We start from the raw sequence: 17,255 nt of genomic DNA on the forward strand, positions 1-17,255 counted from the left end.
TGGCCATTTACTACCCGAGCCAGCACCTTTCTATGTGAGGCCGAAAGCCTGGAAACTGTTTTTTGGGGGCTTTGTCCCCACAATCATCAAAGAAGAAAGTATTCCTAGTATTATTGGCACTAAGTATATTACATGGTATTGTCTGTCTTTAAACATTGTTAAGTTATGTAGGCAATATATGGTATAAACTGTCACACTGCTCTGTCCCAACTATTTCTGGTAATTGAGAAGTTTCACACACACAAAAAAATCTCCATTTAATTCTTAGTGCTATTTTTTCAAATGGTTCAGATTATTCTCCTTGTACTTAGAGAAATTGCTCTTCTATTTTTAAACTTTCCTTACATGAAAAAATTGCCACTTATATGATATAAATCTAGAATTGTAAAACTGGGAGAACTACTTAATAAGAAATCTAGTCTATCTCCAAACCTTCTTGAAGGCTATCCTAAGTCACTCCCGAAAGCTGACATTTGTTCTACTTTTTGTCTTTCCTTTACCATCTCTAGAGAAGAGATTCCCACTGCCTCCACCACTTGCTCCAAGTCATAAAAATCCTTCCTTTGCCCCCTCCCTTCTCTTTACAGTCCTGACTTCAGACTTCAGACTCTGCTCCTTCTGGCGGCAGGAGTCGCAATGTGAAGCTGCAGGCAGTACCCTTTGGGGACCCTCAGCCATCTGTACTGGCATTCTTACTCTCAGGATATTTTCCTGTACCTCTGCTTGTCTCCATTTAATTATCATTTAAGTTATTGTCCCCAGTTACCAGAGCAGAGGACAGAGCTGGCAGTATGTAGATGGCTATTTGCAATCATAAGGTGAAAGACCTACGAATCATTCCTGGGGGAGAAGCTGCTATTTTCTGAGAGTCCTGCTCCTCATCCCTCACCATTTCCTTTGTCTGGTGATCATCCTTTAAGGATCAATTCCAACGTCACTTCTTCTATCCCACCCACGACAGGCGCATTCTTCCCAGGGCTCCTAATTTTCACTCTCCACTCTTACTTCTCCCATCACATTCTATTGTATATTGATTTTTTTTTTTTGGTCTGTCTACATACCTCCTTATGAACATCTTTACGAAGAGTGCCCATGATTGGTTCTTCTTCAGCGTAGTTTGAGCTTTTTGAAAAGCCTAGTGTCAGGCCTTTCTTGGGAGATTGCAACAAATGAATGCTGAAGCACTTTATGGAGCATTATAATATTTTTTATAATTGTTGGTGCCTCCTTGGAAACTTTCTACTTTCTGTCACTTTGGTTATTCTTACCAGTGTTCACAAGGTGATTCCTGCTCTCCCTTTAAGATATAACGTCTTTTCCTGGAGCCATTGTTTCCATTCTGACCATTGGTATGACCAGTTGTTGCTTTCATCATTCTATTATCCTTGTTCTCTGCATGTTCCTGAGAATCACCCCTTTTTATTTCAAGGCTCCTAATACATAGGGAGATAACAGTATTTCCTTGGGCTCATACAGCACTAGAAACATTGTATAACTGACTTTCAGAATTAATCTCTACAATAATTTGTATGTAGATGAGTTAATTTCTTTTTATAGAAGATGAACACAGTAGGTCAAGAAATTCACCACCTAAAGCAGAGCCCCTTCCACTAGGCTAGTAATTCTCCAGACCAGTGGTGACAGCAGCACCTGAGAACTTGCTAGAAATGCTAATTGTTGGGCCGAGCCCCAGACCTGCTGAATTAGAAATCCTGGGGAGGGGCCCAGGGTTTCAGCAAGCCCTCTCTGTATTCTGATGCATGTTCTGATTCATGTTTGATGACCACTTCATGAGGCCCGTGATTCCCCACACTGACTGCACATTAGACTCATTTGTGACATTTTTTTAAAAAATAGTAAGGCCTAGGCCCTGGGCCCAGACAAATTAGCTCAGAATCTCTGGAGGCTTAGGCTTCAGTATCTTTTTAAAAAAATCCCCATGTAATTATTCTAATTGCACCTAGGCTTAAAACCTATTGTTCTGGAAGATGCAGTCTACGCAGCCTGAGAATTTCTTGTTTCAGTCCTCAACAGGCACCCTGCAAAAAGGTACCTAACATGAACCTGGTCAAGCACACAAATGTTCTATGGAATTTTGGAATACTATTACTTATCAACTCTGTGTGTATTCACACAAAACATGTCTATGGAAATATAAAACCCCTATACAGAATATCATTATAGCCAACCCAAAAATATGTGCATGACTATGTAGATACAGACGTTACCTAACAAGCAACGCAATAATCATAGGAACTTGCATATTTAGGTTTTGGGTTCAATGAACATTTACTACATGCTTAATATTGCTAGGAGTTGGATCCACAATGGTGGAGTAGATAAACGCTGCGCTTGCCTCATTCCGTGAATACATCAAAATTACAACTAAATTATAGAACAATCAACCTGGAGAACCATCTGAAGTCTAGCGGAACAGAAGTTTTATAACTAAGGATATAAAGAAGCTACATTGAGACTGGTAGGAGGGGTGGAGGTGTGAAAAGGGCTTGTCTCATGCTCACGTATGACAGTTGAGAATCAGGAGAAGGGACCCCAAACCTCACACCAGGCTCCCCAGTCCACAGTACTGGTGTTGGGAAGAGGAGCCCCCACAACTTTTGGTTGTGAAAAGCAGTGGGGATTCTGACCATTTGGGTGGGATGGAAAGCTTCAGGAAATCCAGGTGTCCTCGTAAAGGGTCTGCGCACCAGTGGAAGAATGGTGACTTGCAGGGGCGTCGGAGACACATGGGGAAAGACTGAGTTGTGCCACTTCCAGGCGAGGACTGAAAGGACAGTCTCCATTTTCCTGGTATGTGGTCCTCCTCCCACGTAGCCAGTGGGTGGGTGCCTTCTCTCCTGTGTTGAGCCCTCCCCCAGCCCCATGGCCAAATCTGAATCTGAATTGATCTGGTGAGCTCCACTCACTCCACCCAGGGTCCACCATTGAGACCCTGCCACGTCCAACTCCTTATTGCAGGAGGATTTATCAGCGGCTGAACTGGCAGGTGGCAGCTTAGCAGCAGGCCTTGGAGTGCCCTGGCTTTTTGTGCAGCTACCCCAAACCTGGTACTGGTGGCAGCCGTCCTCGGTTCACAACATGGCCTCTCCCATGTGCCTTCAGGTTTAGCCCAGGCAGTGACCAATTGTGGATTGCTTTGTAGCTCCTACTCTGTACCTCCTGGCTGGTCACGGGCAGTGACTGAGCTAGCCCTACACTGGAGCCCCTCCCAAGAAGCCCCAGAACCAACATACTTGCAGGATGGCTTCAGACCACAGCAGAGCACCATCCAGTTATCCTCACAAGTGGCACCCAAAGGGCAGTCTCAACAGGCACCGGAGCCTGCTGGGGCGAATCCCGCTCTGTGGGGTAAGCCCCTTGCACAGCAGCTCAAAAGCTGTGGATGTAACCAAACCCCATAACCAATCAGCCTGAGGGTCAATGCCACCCACTGATGTGCCAAGAGCAATCAAGGCTCAACCGTAACAGGAGGGCACACACAACCCACACAAGGGACACTCCTGGAGCGTCAGGCTCAGGTGAGCGGGGAGACTGAGCCACTGGGTCCCACAGGGCACCTCCTACATGAGGCCACCTGGCAAGACTAGGAGACATAGAAGATATACCTAATACACAGAAACACACACAGACATGCAAGAGATATAATGTTTTATGTTAGCCATATTTTTTAAATAAAAAGATAAAAATATTGCTAGGAATTGTACTAGCTGCTTCATATTCACTCTTGTCATTGACAATAGCTAAATTGTCACCACAGAAAAGCATGAACCACTTACATAAAGGTAATTATACATACACATTTTTCCCTCCCTTGAACAAAGTGAAAGTTGACTCTGACACAGGAAAGAATCCTAGCTATGGTAACGCACATCACTGGAATCATAACAGGAAAGATGTTGCAGCTTCTGAACTCTTTCCCCAAGCCGAGGGATATTTTTTCCCAAACAGAAGCAATTAGCTATTCCTGAAAAAAAACCTCTGAGTTCTCATATACAGAATAAGGGATGCGCACAGTGTTGGAGAGAAGAGAGGGAAAATCGTCACTACATCCAACGGCCACTTTATATTTTACAAAGAACTTTCTCCTACATTCCTACTTGGTCATATACTTTCTCATAGCACCAAAGGGTTTTCACCATAACTTTTGTAGTTGGTATATAGTTCCCTTTTTAACTATGAGTAAACTGAGGTTCCAACTGTCTAAGTCACTGGCTGAAGGCAATAAAACTTTTAAGTGGCAGGGCACAAGATTGCTGAGTTCAGAGTTTATGTGTTTTGTTTTTTAAGGCTATGCTTGCTTAAAAAAATGGGGTAGTGACAGACAACTTTATGCAGAGGGAAGTAAGAGTTATGCAAACCCAAAGAAACATTATCTTTCAATTACACTGTGGTTAAGTTACCATTTTACCGTATACTAAATACTACCGGTACCCTTGAAAAGTAAATGCACTGCCTACGCTGCTGGTGCACATCCAAAGCGTAGCTTATTCATCTGGAAAGATCTAGCATCAATTGCTCCTATAAATAACTTCATTATCTGTAACAGAATCTCATCCATCAGCATTCTAATTAGAATGTGACTAAGGAAGTCAGTATTTAATAAGGCGTTTCTAACATTTGGTGGTTGTAATAATGGCTTTGAAATTCCAGGAAAAAGTCAGTTTTCTAAATTTCTTCACACTACATATCTCTTACTCTCCATTATTCTCAGTTCCTAGATAAAATTACTGGTATTATTCCTTAAACTACTTTTTAAAAAAACATAATAATGGTGATAAACTTTGGAAAAATAGAACTGCACAAAGAAGAAAAAAGTCATCATACGCTCTCCCTCAGAGAGAAATCACTGCTCCCATTTTAGTATACATCCTCCCAGGCATTTCCTGTGCATAAATAAGCATTTTTACCAATTAGCATCGTAATGTACATGTTCCCCAATTTTGCACTTAACATATTAGGATGTCCTCTGTCAGGTAATTCTGCATAACCCTTGTTTGTAAGCGATTTTGGATCCAGGTTCTAGATTCCATGTTGACTTTTTAAAAATAGCTTCGGTTGATGTTGACTTAAATAGCGTAATAGGTGTGCTAGAAAAAAGTTGACATAATGAAGGAAATAGATTATAGGGTGGAGCATTCCTACAAGGTGCCTGAACCAACTCACCACTGTGCCCAAAAAGGTACGGTGAAATTTGAAAAGGGGATGAAAAATTTTTCTGAGAGAATGAAATGGCATGAAATTCCCACATTGTCTTGATTGCATTTCTCTTGCTGGGGTAGTGGGTGTCTCAGAATCATTGTAGTTCCATCCTTTAATCCCAGTGCTATGGAAGGAGATGTGTCCACACAAACTGAGGCCTCACTACCGAGGCTGAGCTCCATTCGACCTCCACTGTAGGTAAAGCATTTCACGTGAATGAAGGCTATTATCTGGACTCAGCAATTCACTCTGACCCCAGAAAAATTACCATGTAGATTTGTTTAGGCTTGGTGACTCCATAACTAATGTTTTGCAGATCCTTATGTTATTAACATGGAACTGCTGGTTACCAACAGCTTGGACTATATGCCTTTAGATTTGCAATTTGTTTTGCTCATTTGAGAGAACCCTAGACTTTTGTTTTCTTACAACACTGGGCCTGCATCTAAGAACAAATTGAGAAACAAGTGTTTCTTTAATGTGAGGGACATAGCTAACTTAAGTGGAATTCTTCAGCTTCTGAAAGTGTAGGTCTTTTTCACACCTACCGCAATGCTACATTTTTCTGAATTAGTAGTTATGGCTAAAAAGTGTTCTGAGATTACCTAGGAGTTTAGCAATAAGCATAAGCCAGTTTCATACATTAGTGGAATCCAGCTTTAAGACGTTGAGTTAGGGAATGTTAGATAGGGCTTGACTAATCTCCAAATCTAAATTTTAAATTTATTGGTGCTGTAAGCACAATCTGTGACTTGCTTCTAACCAACGGAATATGGCGAATGTGATGGGAAGCTACTCCCTTGATCATGCTGTCATCTGTGTCATCTGTCTTGCTAGGAGACACACTCTAGTCTCCCTCTCCATCACTGGCTTTGAAGAAGCAAGCTGCCAAAGGTCCTACAACCACATGAAAATACTTTCTGCAAAAAGTTGGAGAGCTTGGAAGCCGGTTCTTCCCCAGTTGAACTTCCAGTTCAGATCCCAGCCCCAGTTGACCCCTTGATTACAGAGAACACAGTAAAACCATGCCTGGACCCGTAGAAACTGTGTGGTAATAAATGTGCGTTGTTATAAGAGGTGAATTTTATACTAATTTATTACGTAGCAACTAAAAAGCAGCCACAGATTTGGGTATTAGAAGTGGGGCACTGCTGTCACAAATACCCAAATACGTATGTGGAAGTGGCTCTGGAACTTCCACATAGCAGTGAGTGGAAGATGGAAAAATTTTGAGGAGCTTAACAGGGGAAAAAAAGAAAGCTGAAAATGTACAACTTCCTTGATAATGTGTAAAACTGAATGAGCACTTATTGCTGAGGACCAACACAAAAACGCTAGTTTTGGTTTAAAACAGTGAACATGGGTACAACTCGATGGACACAAACTAAGCAGATCAGGTGAAGGCATCCTTGGGAGGACACTTACCATTTTTGTATCAATAAAGTTAATTTTTCACAACATGTTTTTGATTGGCTTCAAATACAATTAAAATGATGCTTCAGTTCCTAAAATGAATACTTAGTATTGACAGTAAGGACAAGCTGATAACACCTTCAGAGATAAATGATAAGAATTTAACTTCCTCATTGAGACCAAGATATATGGTCAAATCTAACAATTTTCTGAAAAAAATTTCATTTTTCACATTTAGTTAAAAAAAAATCAGAAAGTTAGGTAAATAAAGCATGACATGGTAGGAAAGGCCAGCAAGTACTTTTAGATGTTAGGTTGGCAGTGGTGACACTGGGTCTTATCTTATTCTTGGTCCCTGGCACGAGGAGTTTGATGTGGATGAGCTGTGGGCACATGCCGCATGCACCTTCGCAGGACACTCCAGGTAATCTGTTCTGTTATGGAGCTGATGTATGTGAGAGAGGTGGCTCTTTGGTAGATTAAAAGTACCCAGAAACACTGGTTTTATAGCAGAGCCCCTATTCTTACAAGAAAATCAAAACTTTAAAAATGAGATTCTGTGATAACCACTGGTACTTCTTAAGGCCTTCATAGGCAACCAAATGTTTATATATAGGTATTCTGTTCCCCGTCTCTAATACCTTGAGAGTCCACACACTGTATCACCGTATATACACTTTTTGTCCTGTAAAAACACAGGTTATCGCTACAATGCAGATGAATGAGGCCTTTGATGTCATGTTAATGTTACCTCTGGGCTAAACAAATACAATACTGAAATTATTACACAGCAAATTAGAGTTTTAAACGCATTTACCATTTTTATTTCACTATGCAGAAACATACATTCACCATGGGCTCTGTGATGCAGTAGACAGTGTAATGGGGAATATATCTTTTTGAAGGCTATTTATAACTAAACACTAAATAGTTTAATTACAGTGGAAATTCTGTACAGTTTAAGGCTTGGCTCTGAACTAGGTTGTAAATATGGACCAGATTTGGAAAAAAAAACACTTTCCAAATAAAAGAAGAAAAATCAATTTCAAAATATAAGGAAGAAATGAAGAAAGGAAGAAAATAGAAACTCAACAGGTTTTTCTGGAGTGAAATCTCGTAATATTGTAAACTAACAAAAATACAGACTTCTTTCCAAAATAATGACAATTTACATATTTAGGACTTGTGAGGGAACTTTGGGAAGCTTTCCAGATTGAATGCGGACCAAAGCGGCGACAAGGAAGAAATCACATTAATATGCTAAAATCAGTGCTACCTTATAATGAATTAAATTAGATACACAAAGCAGGATCATAAGCATTAAATATTTCCAGAGGATCAGAGAGTCGTTATTGTTTTACGGGTGAGGAGTAATAAAACCAGATGAAACAAGTACAAGATTCAAGTTGTTTACTGAATAAACTCGGATATTGGCACATCTAATCTGGGATAAACCTGACACACCGACCTAGACAGCTTCTAGCATTTTAGGGTAATCTTCATTTATCTGTAAACAAAAGATTTGTCACCTAAGAAATTGCAATTTTCTTTAGACTTTAATAATAATAAACTATGAAAGGCATGGATTGTTTATGTGTTACATGAGATCACGGTTTATATTGTTGGTTATGAACGTGCAGGTGTAGCTGAAAACTTAGACACTTTGTGAAAATTAAAAATGCTGCTCTTTTGTAATTTTATCGTTGCTTCATGCAGTATCAGTTTAGTGATGTTGATTTGGATTGCTTTATTATGGGAAGATCTCTCTGCCAGTGTCTATTAATGGTCAAGGTCAGTTCTTCTGGACTGAAAATTTCCACCGGCAGATACAAGTCAGTTGGGTTAGAAGAGGGAATTCCATATAGGCTCTGGTTTTCCTAATGGTTTGCATGACCGGATTCGTGTGCAGGCTAAGTTATTCCTGTAGAAAAGAGATTTGCTCAGTTACTCATTTGAAAACATCTCAGAGTTTTCATCAGATCAAGGTCACAAGAAAAGTATCTTGCAGGTTATAGTCTCTGTTCTTTTTGACAAGATACTGTAAAATACCGGTGTAAGTCACTAACATGCTTTTTTAAAATTACAACATCACCCAAGTGGCTGACGTTCACTGGAGAAAACTAGTTTTTGCTTCCTCTCTTCCAAATTACATTATAAATTTACATATGAGCGATTATTGTTAATATTTTTCTTTAAGAGAAGCCGTTCATCAATCTGTTTTTTAAACCAAAGTTAGAGAACTAACTTCTTTCATTCACACATGTAAAGTGTCCCACAGCCAGGTGTGCCAATGGCTCATTCAGCATTCAAAGCCCCCCAGGGACGCTCAGGGCCCCATGACTTCTGCAGGGCAGGTTAGTACGCATGACAAGTGTATGCACACAGAGAATATGCTGCCCACTCGCGATGCTGGCCAAACAGCAGCTGGAAAGGCATGCGCTTCCTGAAGAAAAGGGGGGCCAAAGGGCTGCATTTTTACCTCCTCTTGAGATACAATGCTATACTGAGGAGGAAAAAAAATCAATCCAAAGAATACAGAAAATATAAGACATCCAAAATGAAAGTGGGGGCTCAGGTTTTCAAATTAAAAAACAAAAAGCAAAACAAAAGCATCAACAGGCTATAACTATGGTTTCCAGGCAGGAATTCCCGCCCATTCTCAGGAATTATTTTTGCTTTCCCGTTCCCAAATCCCGAGAAAAGTTGGTTGGGAAATCAGGAAAATCAGCACCTTGAACTCAGTAATACCCATGAGGGAAAATAAACGTACTACTCACAATGTATCTCTTAGACATTTTTCCTATTTAGTGCTAGGGTTTCCTGGCAGGAATTCCTGCCCATTCTCGGAAATTCTTTTCCCACTTTTCCGTTCCCGAATCGTGAGAAAAGTTGGTCAGGAAATCGGGAAAATCGGCTCCTTGAACCCAGGTTGTTGGTAGTATTGGCCGTCAACAATTCATCGTGGAGAACAGAAAACAGTTTGTATCTCGGGATTCAGGAATGGGAAGGCGAAATGAATTCCTGAGAACGGGCGGGAATTCCCACCTGGAATCCCTAGCTATAACCAAACACAGTTAAAGAGAAAGCTTACAATGGGATGATGTTGCCATCAAAAAGAGAAAGAGGTATATTTTGTTTCCCTAGTATTCGGAACACACGAATTGTACCTTTCAAACCAAAACTGCCTTAGTTCTGATTAGGCCATATGGCAAGTGAAATCAAATTTGACTTTCCAAATTCGGTTAATGAAAAGAGTACAGGGCATGGATTAAAAGGGAACACCAGTGAGACCACGCAAGCCAAGCCCCTGCTTTTCCTTTGTCCTCTAGCTGGCAATGTATGCAAAAAGTCTACAGGATGGAATCTCCAAAACTGAAACAAACTAGCACCTGCTAACCGATCCTCCATCCTCTTGGTAACCAGCTCAGCAAATGCCAGTGAGAGAAAAAAGGAAAGGGAGGAGTCGAGTGAAGGATGAGAGGAAGCACCCCATGCAGCATGCCAGCCGATGCCAAGCCTAGAGAATCAGCATCACCTCTTACCTGGGGTCAATCCTCTCCATCTTCCGGTGTGATTTCTGTCTCTTTATGGACCACTACTTTGGTCACTGACATGTCAGGGTGCTGCTCTTTGGCCTCTTTAATTGCCTGAGCCAGCGCCTATCCCCAGGAAATCACAGAAGGGCAAAGACAAAAAGGAGGTGGAACATGCATGATCAGTAGCAAGGTGGAGACTTATGAGCTAGATCTATATACGCAATTTACAAATGAGGTACAATGATTGCAAAAGGAATCGTACATTGTATATTAGAAAGTAAATTCAGAAAACTGTTTCGATTACATGCTGAACTAGAAGAGCAGCACTGGGAAGAGTAGGGCCCACAAGTGTTTCTCTGGGTCTCTGGAGGGTGTTTCCCGTCTCACACACACTACCTGGTCATGGTCAATGTCCGCATCGCCTGTGATGACTATTCGCTTCTCAATTCTTGTCTCCGAAATGCCTCCTTTCACAGTCTGAAAGGAACAGACAAGCGTTATGGATTTGCCCACTTGGAGAGACAACCTGTTCAATTGTCTCCTGGAGAGACAATTGTTCAATGGGGGAAAATGGCAGAAAGATACTGACAGTTTTAAGTAACATATTAATTTTTCTTTTTCCTAAGTTTTCAGTTACAGTTGACATACCATATTACTGTATTTTGCTGTGTGTAATGTGCACTTTTTTGCCCAAATATGTGAGGGAAAAATAAGGATGCATATTACACATGGGAAGTACTAATTCTGTATCTAAGTAAATGTGTTTAATTCTTTTATTTATGCTTATGAGTTAAAAGTGTAATGCTAGAAATCAAGAACAATGTCTGTATGCAAAGTAATACCCTGGAATATGATCATTGGTTTTGTTGAATTTAAGATGAACTTGCAACGACGAAGGCCTTCTATGATGCATAAATATCATCGTAAATTTGTTACTGGTACATAAAATTTCTTGTACCTTGTATTGGTTCTTGTGTTTTGTAATTATTTGTTACATAAAATTTCTTGTACCATTAATAGGTTAAAAAATAAATGCTAAAATCCTTTGTTATACAACAAACAAGTACCTAAATATAAACAAATTAAAATTTGAATTAAAAAATTAAAATGAAAGATTCATTTCCTTGAAAGTTGGGCCAAAAATGTGGGTGCACATTATATTAATACATGGGAGTGCATTATACACGGCAAAATGTGGTATATTAGCTTCAGGTGTACAACATAGTGATTAGACATTTATGTAACTTAAGAAATGATCACCCCAGGGGCGGACAGGTAGCTCAGTGGGTTAGAGCGTGGTGCTCTTAATAAGGTTACCAGTTCCATCCCCACATGGGCCACTGTGACCTGTGCCCTCCACAACTAGATTGAAACAACTACTTGACTTGGAATTGATGGAAAAACACATGTAAATAAATAAAAGTTAAAAAAAAAATGATCACCCCAATAAATCTAGTGCTCACCTGACACCATACATAATCACTACAATGTCATTCATTCTTTGAAAAAAAAAGAAATTATGATCTGCTTATTCTGTGGAATATTGGACTTCTATTTAAAAATGATGCTGGAATGTAAGAGTTAATGATATGGAAATACATTCTCAACACATTAAATTTAAAAAAAATTGAAACAGAATTCTATGGCAGTTAAATTGCTAATTTCAGAAGCGAGGGTAGAATGGAGTCCTTTTGGATATGGCTGACCAGCGTTTCTGGAACACCTATCATATGTCAAGGATTAGAGTTAAGCGTTAAGCCAAGGGTATCAGAATGTATATTCCTAAATAGAAAGTAGCACGAGGACAGATGCACCATAAATGGAGTAGCTGTGAAAGCTCCAACGCAGCTGATAGTCACCTAATTACTTGTTTACGCAGCCCCACCTGGCAGAAGGCCTTACTTTCATCAGTTCCCACTTACTTTGGTGATGTGGGTGGTAGTTGTGGTACTGGTAGTTTCAGATGTGATCGTCTGCGCACTCATTAGCACGCCCGGCTCCAAATCAGCACCAGGATCAACCTAAGCAAGCAAAGGAATAGAAACCACACTCAAATATTTACATTACCTCTTCAGATGTTCGCTGTTAGTGTAGGGCATTACAATGGCTTAGTTATTTCCTACAATCACTGCGCTATTCAATCAGCACCTGGGAGCTACTGATACGAGGAAAGACTGAACAAAACGTGGCCAGAGTTAACTGTCGTTACTGACACTGAGACTTTAGAAATGTTAGCAGTGGCTGGCTGAGCTAACACTTTTCCTTATCTATGGCTAGGGAAATAGGTTTCTGAGCCTTTTCCTACATACTGAGATATACAAAGACTTGATTAAGCCACCTGCTACTCCATGATCAGCACTGGAATTACAATGATTGCATCACTCCTGATAGAGACAGTCTGGCTGCTGGGTCCTCTGCGTCTCACACACTAAAACCCACGTAGTTAGTACTTAAAGGCACTAAGCCATTAAAGGGGTAAAACAAAGTGCCAGGGCTCTGGTCTTCACAGACCATCTCACCTGTGATGATTCGTATGTTATGGTTTTGGTTTCTGTGTGAACAACTGGCAGCTCCTTGGCAGAAATGTCTAGCTTTACTCCTCCTGGTGAAACACTGTCAAAACTGATGGTTTCTGTCTTCATGATGGATGACTGTACCAATGGGAAGTAGGGAGAGCAGCTATTAGAGTTTGCATAACATACAGTTTTGGTTTTTGTCCGCCCCGCTTGGTGGATATATAAAAGTGCAGGTTAGTATGAAATAAATGTTTATATATTCCTTGAGGGATAAGTTGGAGAGTGAGGCACATAATAGATACATGTCCAACAGTATCCCAGAATGCCATAGTGTTTTTATATGGAATGTTCCAGGTAAATGAAAGCTGAAGGAAATAAACTATTTTACATTCCCTCCTCTATCTCACAAACTAATGTTAATAGATTAAAAATCATAAATAAGCCTTTTATTTAATAACTTCTTAGAAAGAAGAAACAAGTAATGAGACATTAATCACCCCCTCCAAATACTTCAAGAATCTCAATAAAAGAGGATAAAGAATAAAGTTCTGGCATTTGATACCTGTATAAGCACGGTTTTAGGTCCTTCTGGATAAGTACATTATCAGAAATAAATTTAAAAGTCTTCTAGTATCTTGGCTGGACATGCATTCTCCAGCTTTACAGCCAATTACAATAATTACAGTAAGAGTGGAAATCATTTGCTGGAACTATATATCATTAAGAATCATTATACATGTTGGCATGTGACCCATAAAATGGAAACCAGCATTGAGATCCATAATTGTCATGGAAGATGGAAATAAGAGAACAAACTTGGAAAAAATAGAAAATTAAACTAGCTCCATGTTGATGATTAACGAGATTTCAAGAACTCATGTATCAGTTTACTTTAGTGCTATAAGTAACATTAACTACTAGTTACCTCAAAATGAGGTTTTTGTTCCAAAGTTTCAGAAATGTGGGTTGCTACACTCTGCTCCTCCTCTGGCTCATGGGAAGCAGTGGACATCTCTTCCTGTTCGAGGACAGCTTTTTCGGTCACCTTCCCTTTTTCCTCTTTAGCCCCGTGTGTCAGAGCAGGGCCCTTCACTTTAATGCTAGAAGCATCAGCAGATGCTGCCTGTGCTGCAGTATCCACGTCATCTCCAGCTGCGTAAGAAGCATCCCCACTTGCATGCACATTCATCACGTGTCTTTCCTCCACCAACACAGTTTCCTGCACAACCTTCTCAGTGCTAAGTGGCTGGGGGTGCTGGGTGGTTTCGGTCTCTGTTCCGCTGGACTCCATTTTTGTTTCCATTTTCTGTGTGGGAAAAGACTGTGGTGTCAGTGTGAGTTTCCATAAACGGAAGGTTAAAAGACAGACAAACAACAACTCCCGAAAGATACCAGTCACCAGGATGCCTACAGCCAGCATCTAGTGCTTATAACCAGGAACACTTATAGAAAATAAATTTGCTTTCATTCCTCCCGCTAGAATCTCTGATGCCTGCCCTCTTCCCCAACACACATTCAAACCTCTGCTAATTTGGGATATCCGCAAAAGAAATAGAATGCAATACAAAATGCAATGAAAAACTAACAGCACTACAGCACATGCATATTGGTTTTGTTTGCTTTCTTTGACCTAAGAGGTGACACAGGATGCTTTAAAAAATTAAATGCTATTAACATTTCTCAACACGATTGCCTTTTGAATATCTAAAGTACATTCTTGTAATGGAACTAAAGGCATATGACAGATATACTAAGCAGGCACAAAGGAAAAGAACTGAAGGCACCTTTCAGGTGTTTAAGGCAAAGCCACTGGGATGTAAAACACACACACACACACACACACACACACACACACACACACACACACACTCTCCAGAAAGGCATAAAGAAATAAAGAGCAAACAGGCAGAGTCAGGAGCACCAAGGATGGAAGCAAAAGGCCACCTGAACCCAGCTTTGGGCAGTAGAAGTAACCCCTCCTATGAATTCTGTTGGTTTTCTCGCAGACTCTAATAAACTGAAGATTTCAGAGCCATCCATGAGCTTTTCACCAGAAGATTGCTTAGTCTGGGTGAACAAAGAAATGAAGAGTCAAGCACAGAGACAGGGACATAAGCAGCACATCCACACCCACAGCTGGTTAGACAAAATTGTAGGCAGAGGAGAGAGGGCAGAGGGAGGAAGGCATCTACTATACAGACTTTGAAACAGAAAAGAATGGGAACTAAAAGAGCGGATTGAGGTGACCATGAGTTCATTTGCTAAAGCGGAGAGAGTTATTAGGATTGGGGCGGTGCTGGTTTAAGCAGATCTTTTGTTCCCTTCATTGCAAGCAACAGCAGCACTATCATATCTCGGGAACGGGGAGCTGGAAATAAAAAGAAATGTGTCTTGTAACGCTCGCTGGACTGTGGTACTGATTTAACCATGACAAAAATTAAAAAGCTCAGGTTGCCTGCTCTGAACATAAAGCCAAACAGCAGGAGAAACGGAAAGGTTCAGGGTGGAAGGGCGCTGCCTCAAAAACTCATGCTGGAACCTGAAACGGCGGCCCAAATGAAAGGCACTGGTTACCACAACTTGGGACGCAGCCGACTCGGTAAGGTAATGAGCAGTAGCGACGGTGAAGGCTGGTTCCTGGGAGTACCTCCATTCGGACAGGCTCTTCCTTCTGGACCCAAAGAGTCCCACTTTTAAGGCCTCACCCTCTGGTGCTTGCTCACTTGTGCTGAACCGCATGCTCTCCAGGCCCGTGTGCAGAGCCGCCTCCCTTGCCAGCATGTGAGCTTTCCTGAGGTCTTCTTCCTCAGGACTCTGCCGCCGGGACTCCGCTTCCTTGATGGGAGCCAGGGATTCTGACAGTCTCCGCTTTGGAGTGTGGATCTCAGGTCCTCTCTTGGATTTCTCATCAGCGATGGCTTCTAGGACCTCGTACTCCATCATGACAGGGACGGTCTTCACTGACTCCGTTTTCAGAAGTGCTTCAAGAGTAGATGGTCCCTTCTCCCCCTCTTTAGGTTTTCCGGTCATAGTAACGATTTTTCCAGATATAGTATCATAGGACCTTCCTAGAGTGTATATTTTCTGTTTGTTCTCTTCTTTTAATTGTGTTTCTTGGGCCAAGTCATCAAAACTCTGCATTTCAATGGTACTAGATCTTAACATGTCAGCAGGGATATCACCAGCTCTACTGCTCATGGTCACGACCTTGTAAGTCACACTCTTTCTCGAATCACCATCAACTACCTCAGTAGGTATTTTGTCTACAATAACCCAATCCTCTGTGCCCTATATTTGAAATATAAAAGCTAAATTAGAAATTCCAATGGTATCTCATTTCGAAATAAGAATCCTTTATAAGAAAATCAGGGCAAGCTACACTGAGGTCTGTAATGTTACTGCATAGGACTAGTGCTATTATCTAATTATGGCTGCAATCTCTTCTCATCTGAAATTCATAAACTCAAACTTTCAATTTGGAATACACTCTGCAAATAGAGCTGCAATTTCAGATTTATTTAAATAGGAACAAACTTTGGTGGTAAGTTTTACAAGAAATATATTTGTTCTTATGCTAAACATCTGATTATTTTATATTTCAAGATTAAATAACACTATTGAAGTGGTTGTACAAGTTATTTAGCTTTACTTGTGTGGACACAAAAAGACAGTTTTCCATATTAAACATAACACTGTACTTCATATCTGTTACTCTCACTAAGAACTTGCCAGCATTCCACAAATTTCTGTGAACACCATTTTCCGTGTTTGTAAATTATACTTCCTTATATAGGAGATCGAATCCACAATAGGACATGTTACCCAATAAATATTGAGTGTGCCTGTGAAGACATTGTAATGAAATATTCCCCACTGTTGGGACATTGTTGGAGTCTCTTATAAACAGCTTATAGTGGTCTATATAGTGTTCCAATATTATTTACAACTGAAGTTCATCATCTCAGTACTTTCTTTGCCACTTTCCTTCAGTGTTTGTTCCAATAAGGCATAAGAAATGAAAGTTAGGAAACTTTTGCATTTGGGAAGCCCAAAAAGATGTGAACAGGCAGTTGACTAGTCTAACAGGTTACGGAGGGAAGAAAAATCAAACCAGGAGCAGACGAGCACCTCGGTTTACATTTTAAACTAGAATATTTTCTACTTTCATTTTTATCATTGTCTGAAAACTTGAATCTAGAAATATGTATGCCTTAAGAAGAAGGATAGCAGATTCATCTACATGTTGGTGCTGGATTAAATGAAATGAATTGAAAAATAACCTCTAGGGTCGATGGGACAGTTTTCTGGAAAATGATTTGATGAGAGGTAACCATAGAGCCTGCAGAGTCTCCTTCGCGCATTTTCTTTATCACACTTGGCTAGTGGAAAAACCAAAGTTCAGAACTTTCAAAAACCAATCAAGGTCATCTAAATTAGTATCACTTTATGGGTAAACCAGATAGTAAAAAATCCCAACAATATTATTAGAAAGTATAATAATAATGTTTCAGTGATCACACACAGATATAACCACTTAGGAACAAAAACAATAAAGAAATGATGGCTAAAT

General features: G+C 40.4%; 2 protein-coding genes across 40 annotated transcripts in view; both read right to left on the reverse strand.

Moving 5' to 3' along the window:
* Positions 1-7,429: 7,429 nt before the first annotated feature.
* EPB41L3 (erythrocyte membrane protein band 4.1 like 3) overlaps positions 7,430-17,255 on the reverse strand; it is a 236,562-nt gene continuing 226,736 nt past the window's right edge. For 18 of the 39 annotated variants that reach the window (XM_081078501.1, XM_081078470.1, XM_081078491.1 and 15 more), the window contains 7 exons: positions 14,630-14,752; positions 13,611-13,991; positions 12,689-12,820; positions 12,092-12,190; positions 10,566-10,646; positions 10,176-10,292; positions 7,431-8,554 (listed from right to left, as the gene is read on the reverse strand). In XM_081078501.1, the coding sequence (XP_080934627.1) occupies positions 10,182-10,292; positions 10,566-10,646; positions 12,092-12,190; positions 12,689-12,820; positions 13,611-13,991; positions 14,630-14,752 (927 nt within the window). In that variant the 3' untranslated portion in view covers positions 7,431-8,554; positions 10,176-10,181. Of the gene's footprint in view, positions 8,555-10,175; positions 10,293-10,565; positions 10,647-12,091; positions 12,191-12,688; positions 12,821-13,610; positions 13,992-14,629; positions 14,753-17,255 lie in introns of all 39 variants that reach the window. The other 21 variants (XM_081078494.1, XM_081078493.1, XM_081078497.1 and 18 more) reach the window with 5 other exon arrangements.
* Positions 14,960-17,184, reverse strand: LOC308509912 (uncharacterized protein). The gene is made up of 2 exons (XM_081078504.1): positions 16,966-17,184; positions 14,960-15,973 (listed from the first exon to the last, which is right to left on the reverse strand). The coding sequence occupies exons 1-2, from the start codon at positions 17,044-17,046 to the stop codon at positions 15,107-15,109; spliced, it is 948 nt and encodes a 315-aa protein (XP_080934630.1). The 5' UTR covers positions 17,047-17,184; the 3' UTR covers positions 14,960-15,106.

The sequence above is a fragment of the Rhinolophus hipposideros genome, assembly GCF_964194185.1.
Source record: "Rhinolophus hipposideros genome assembly, chromosome: 17".
Lineage (NCBI taxonomy): Eukaryota > Metazoa > Chordata > Mammalia > Chiroptera > Rhinolophidae > Rhinolophus > Rhinolophus hipposideros.

Coding starts and splice junctions, on each gene's coding strand:
- LOC308509912 (XM_081078504.1), bottom strand. CDS start 17,046: ATGCGCGAAGGAGACTCTGCAGGCTCTATGGTTACCTCTCATCAAATC. Junction 15,974..16,965: donor CTGTCCCATCGACCCTAGAG/GTTATTTTTCAA, acceptor TTTCAAATATAG/GGCACAGAGGATTGGGTTAT.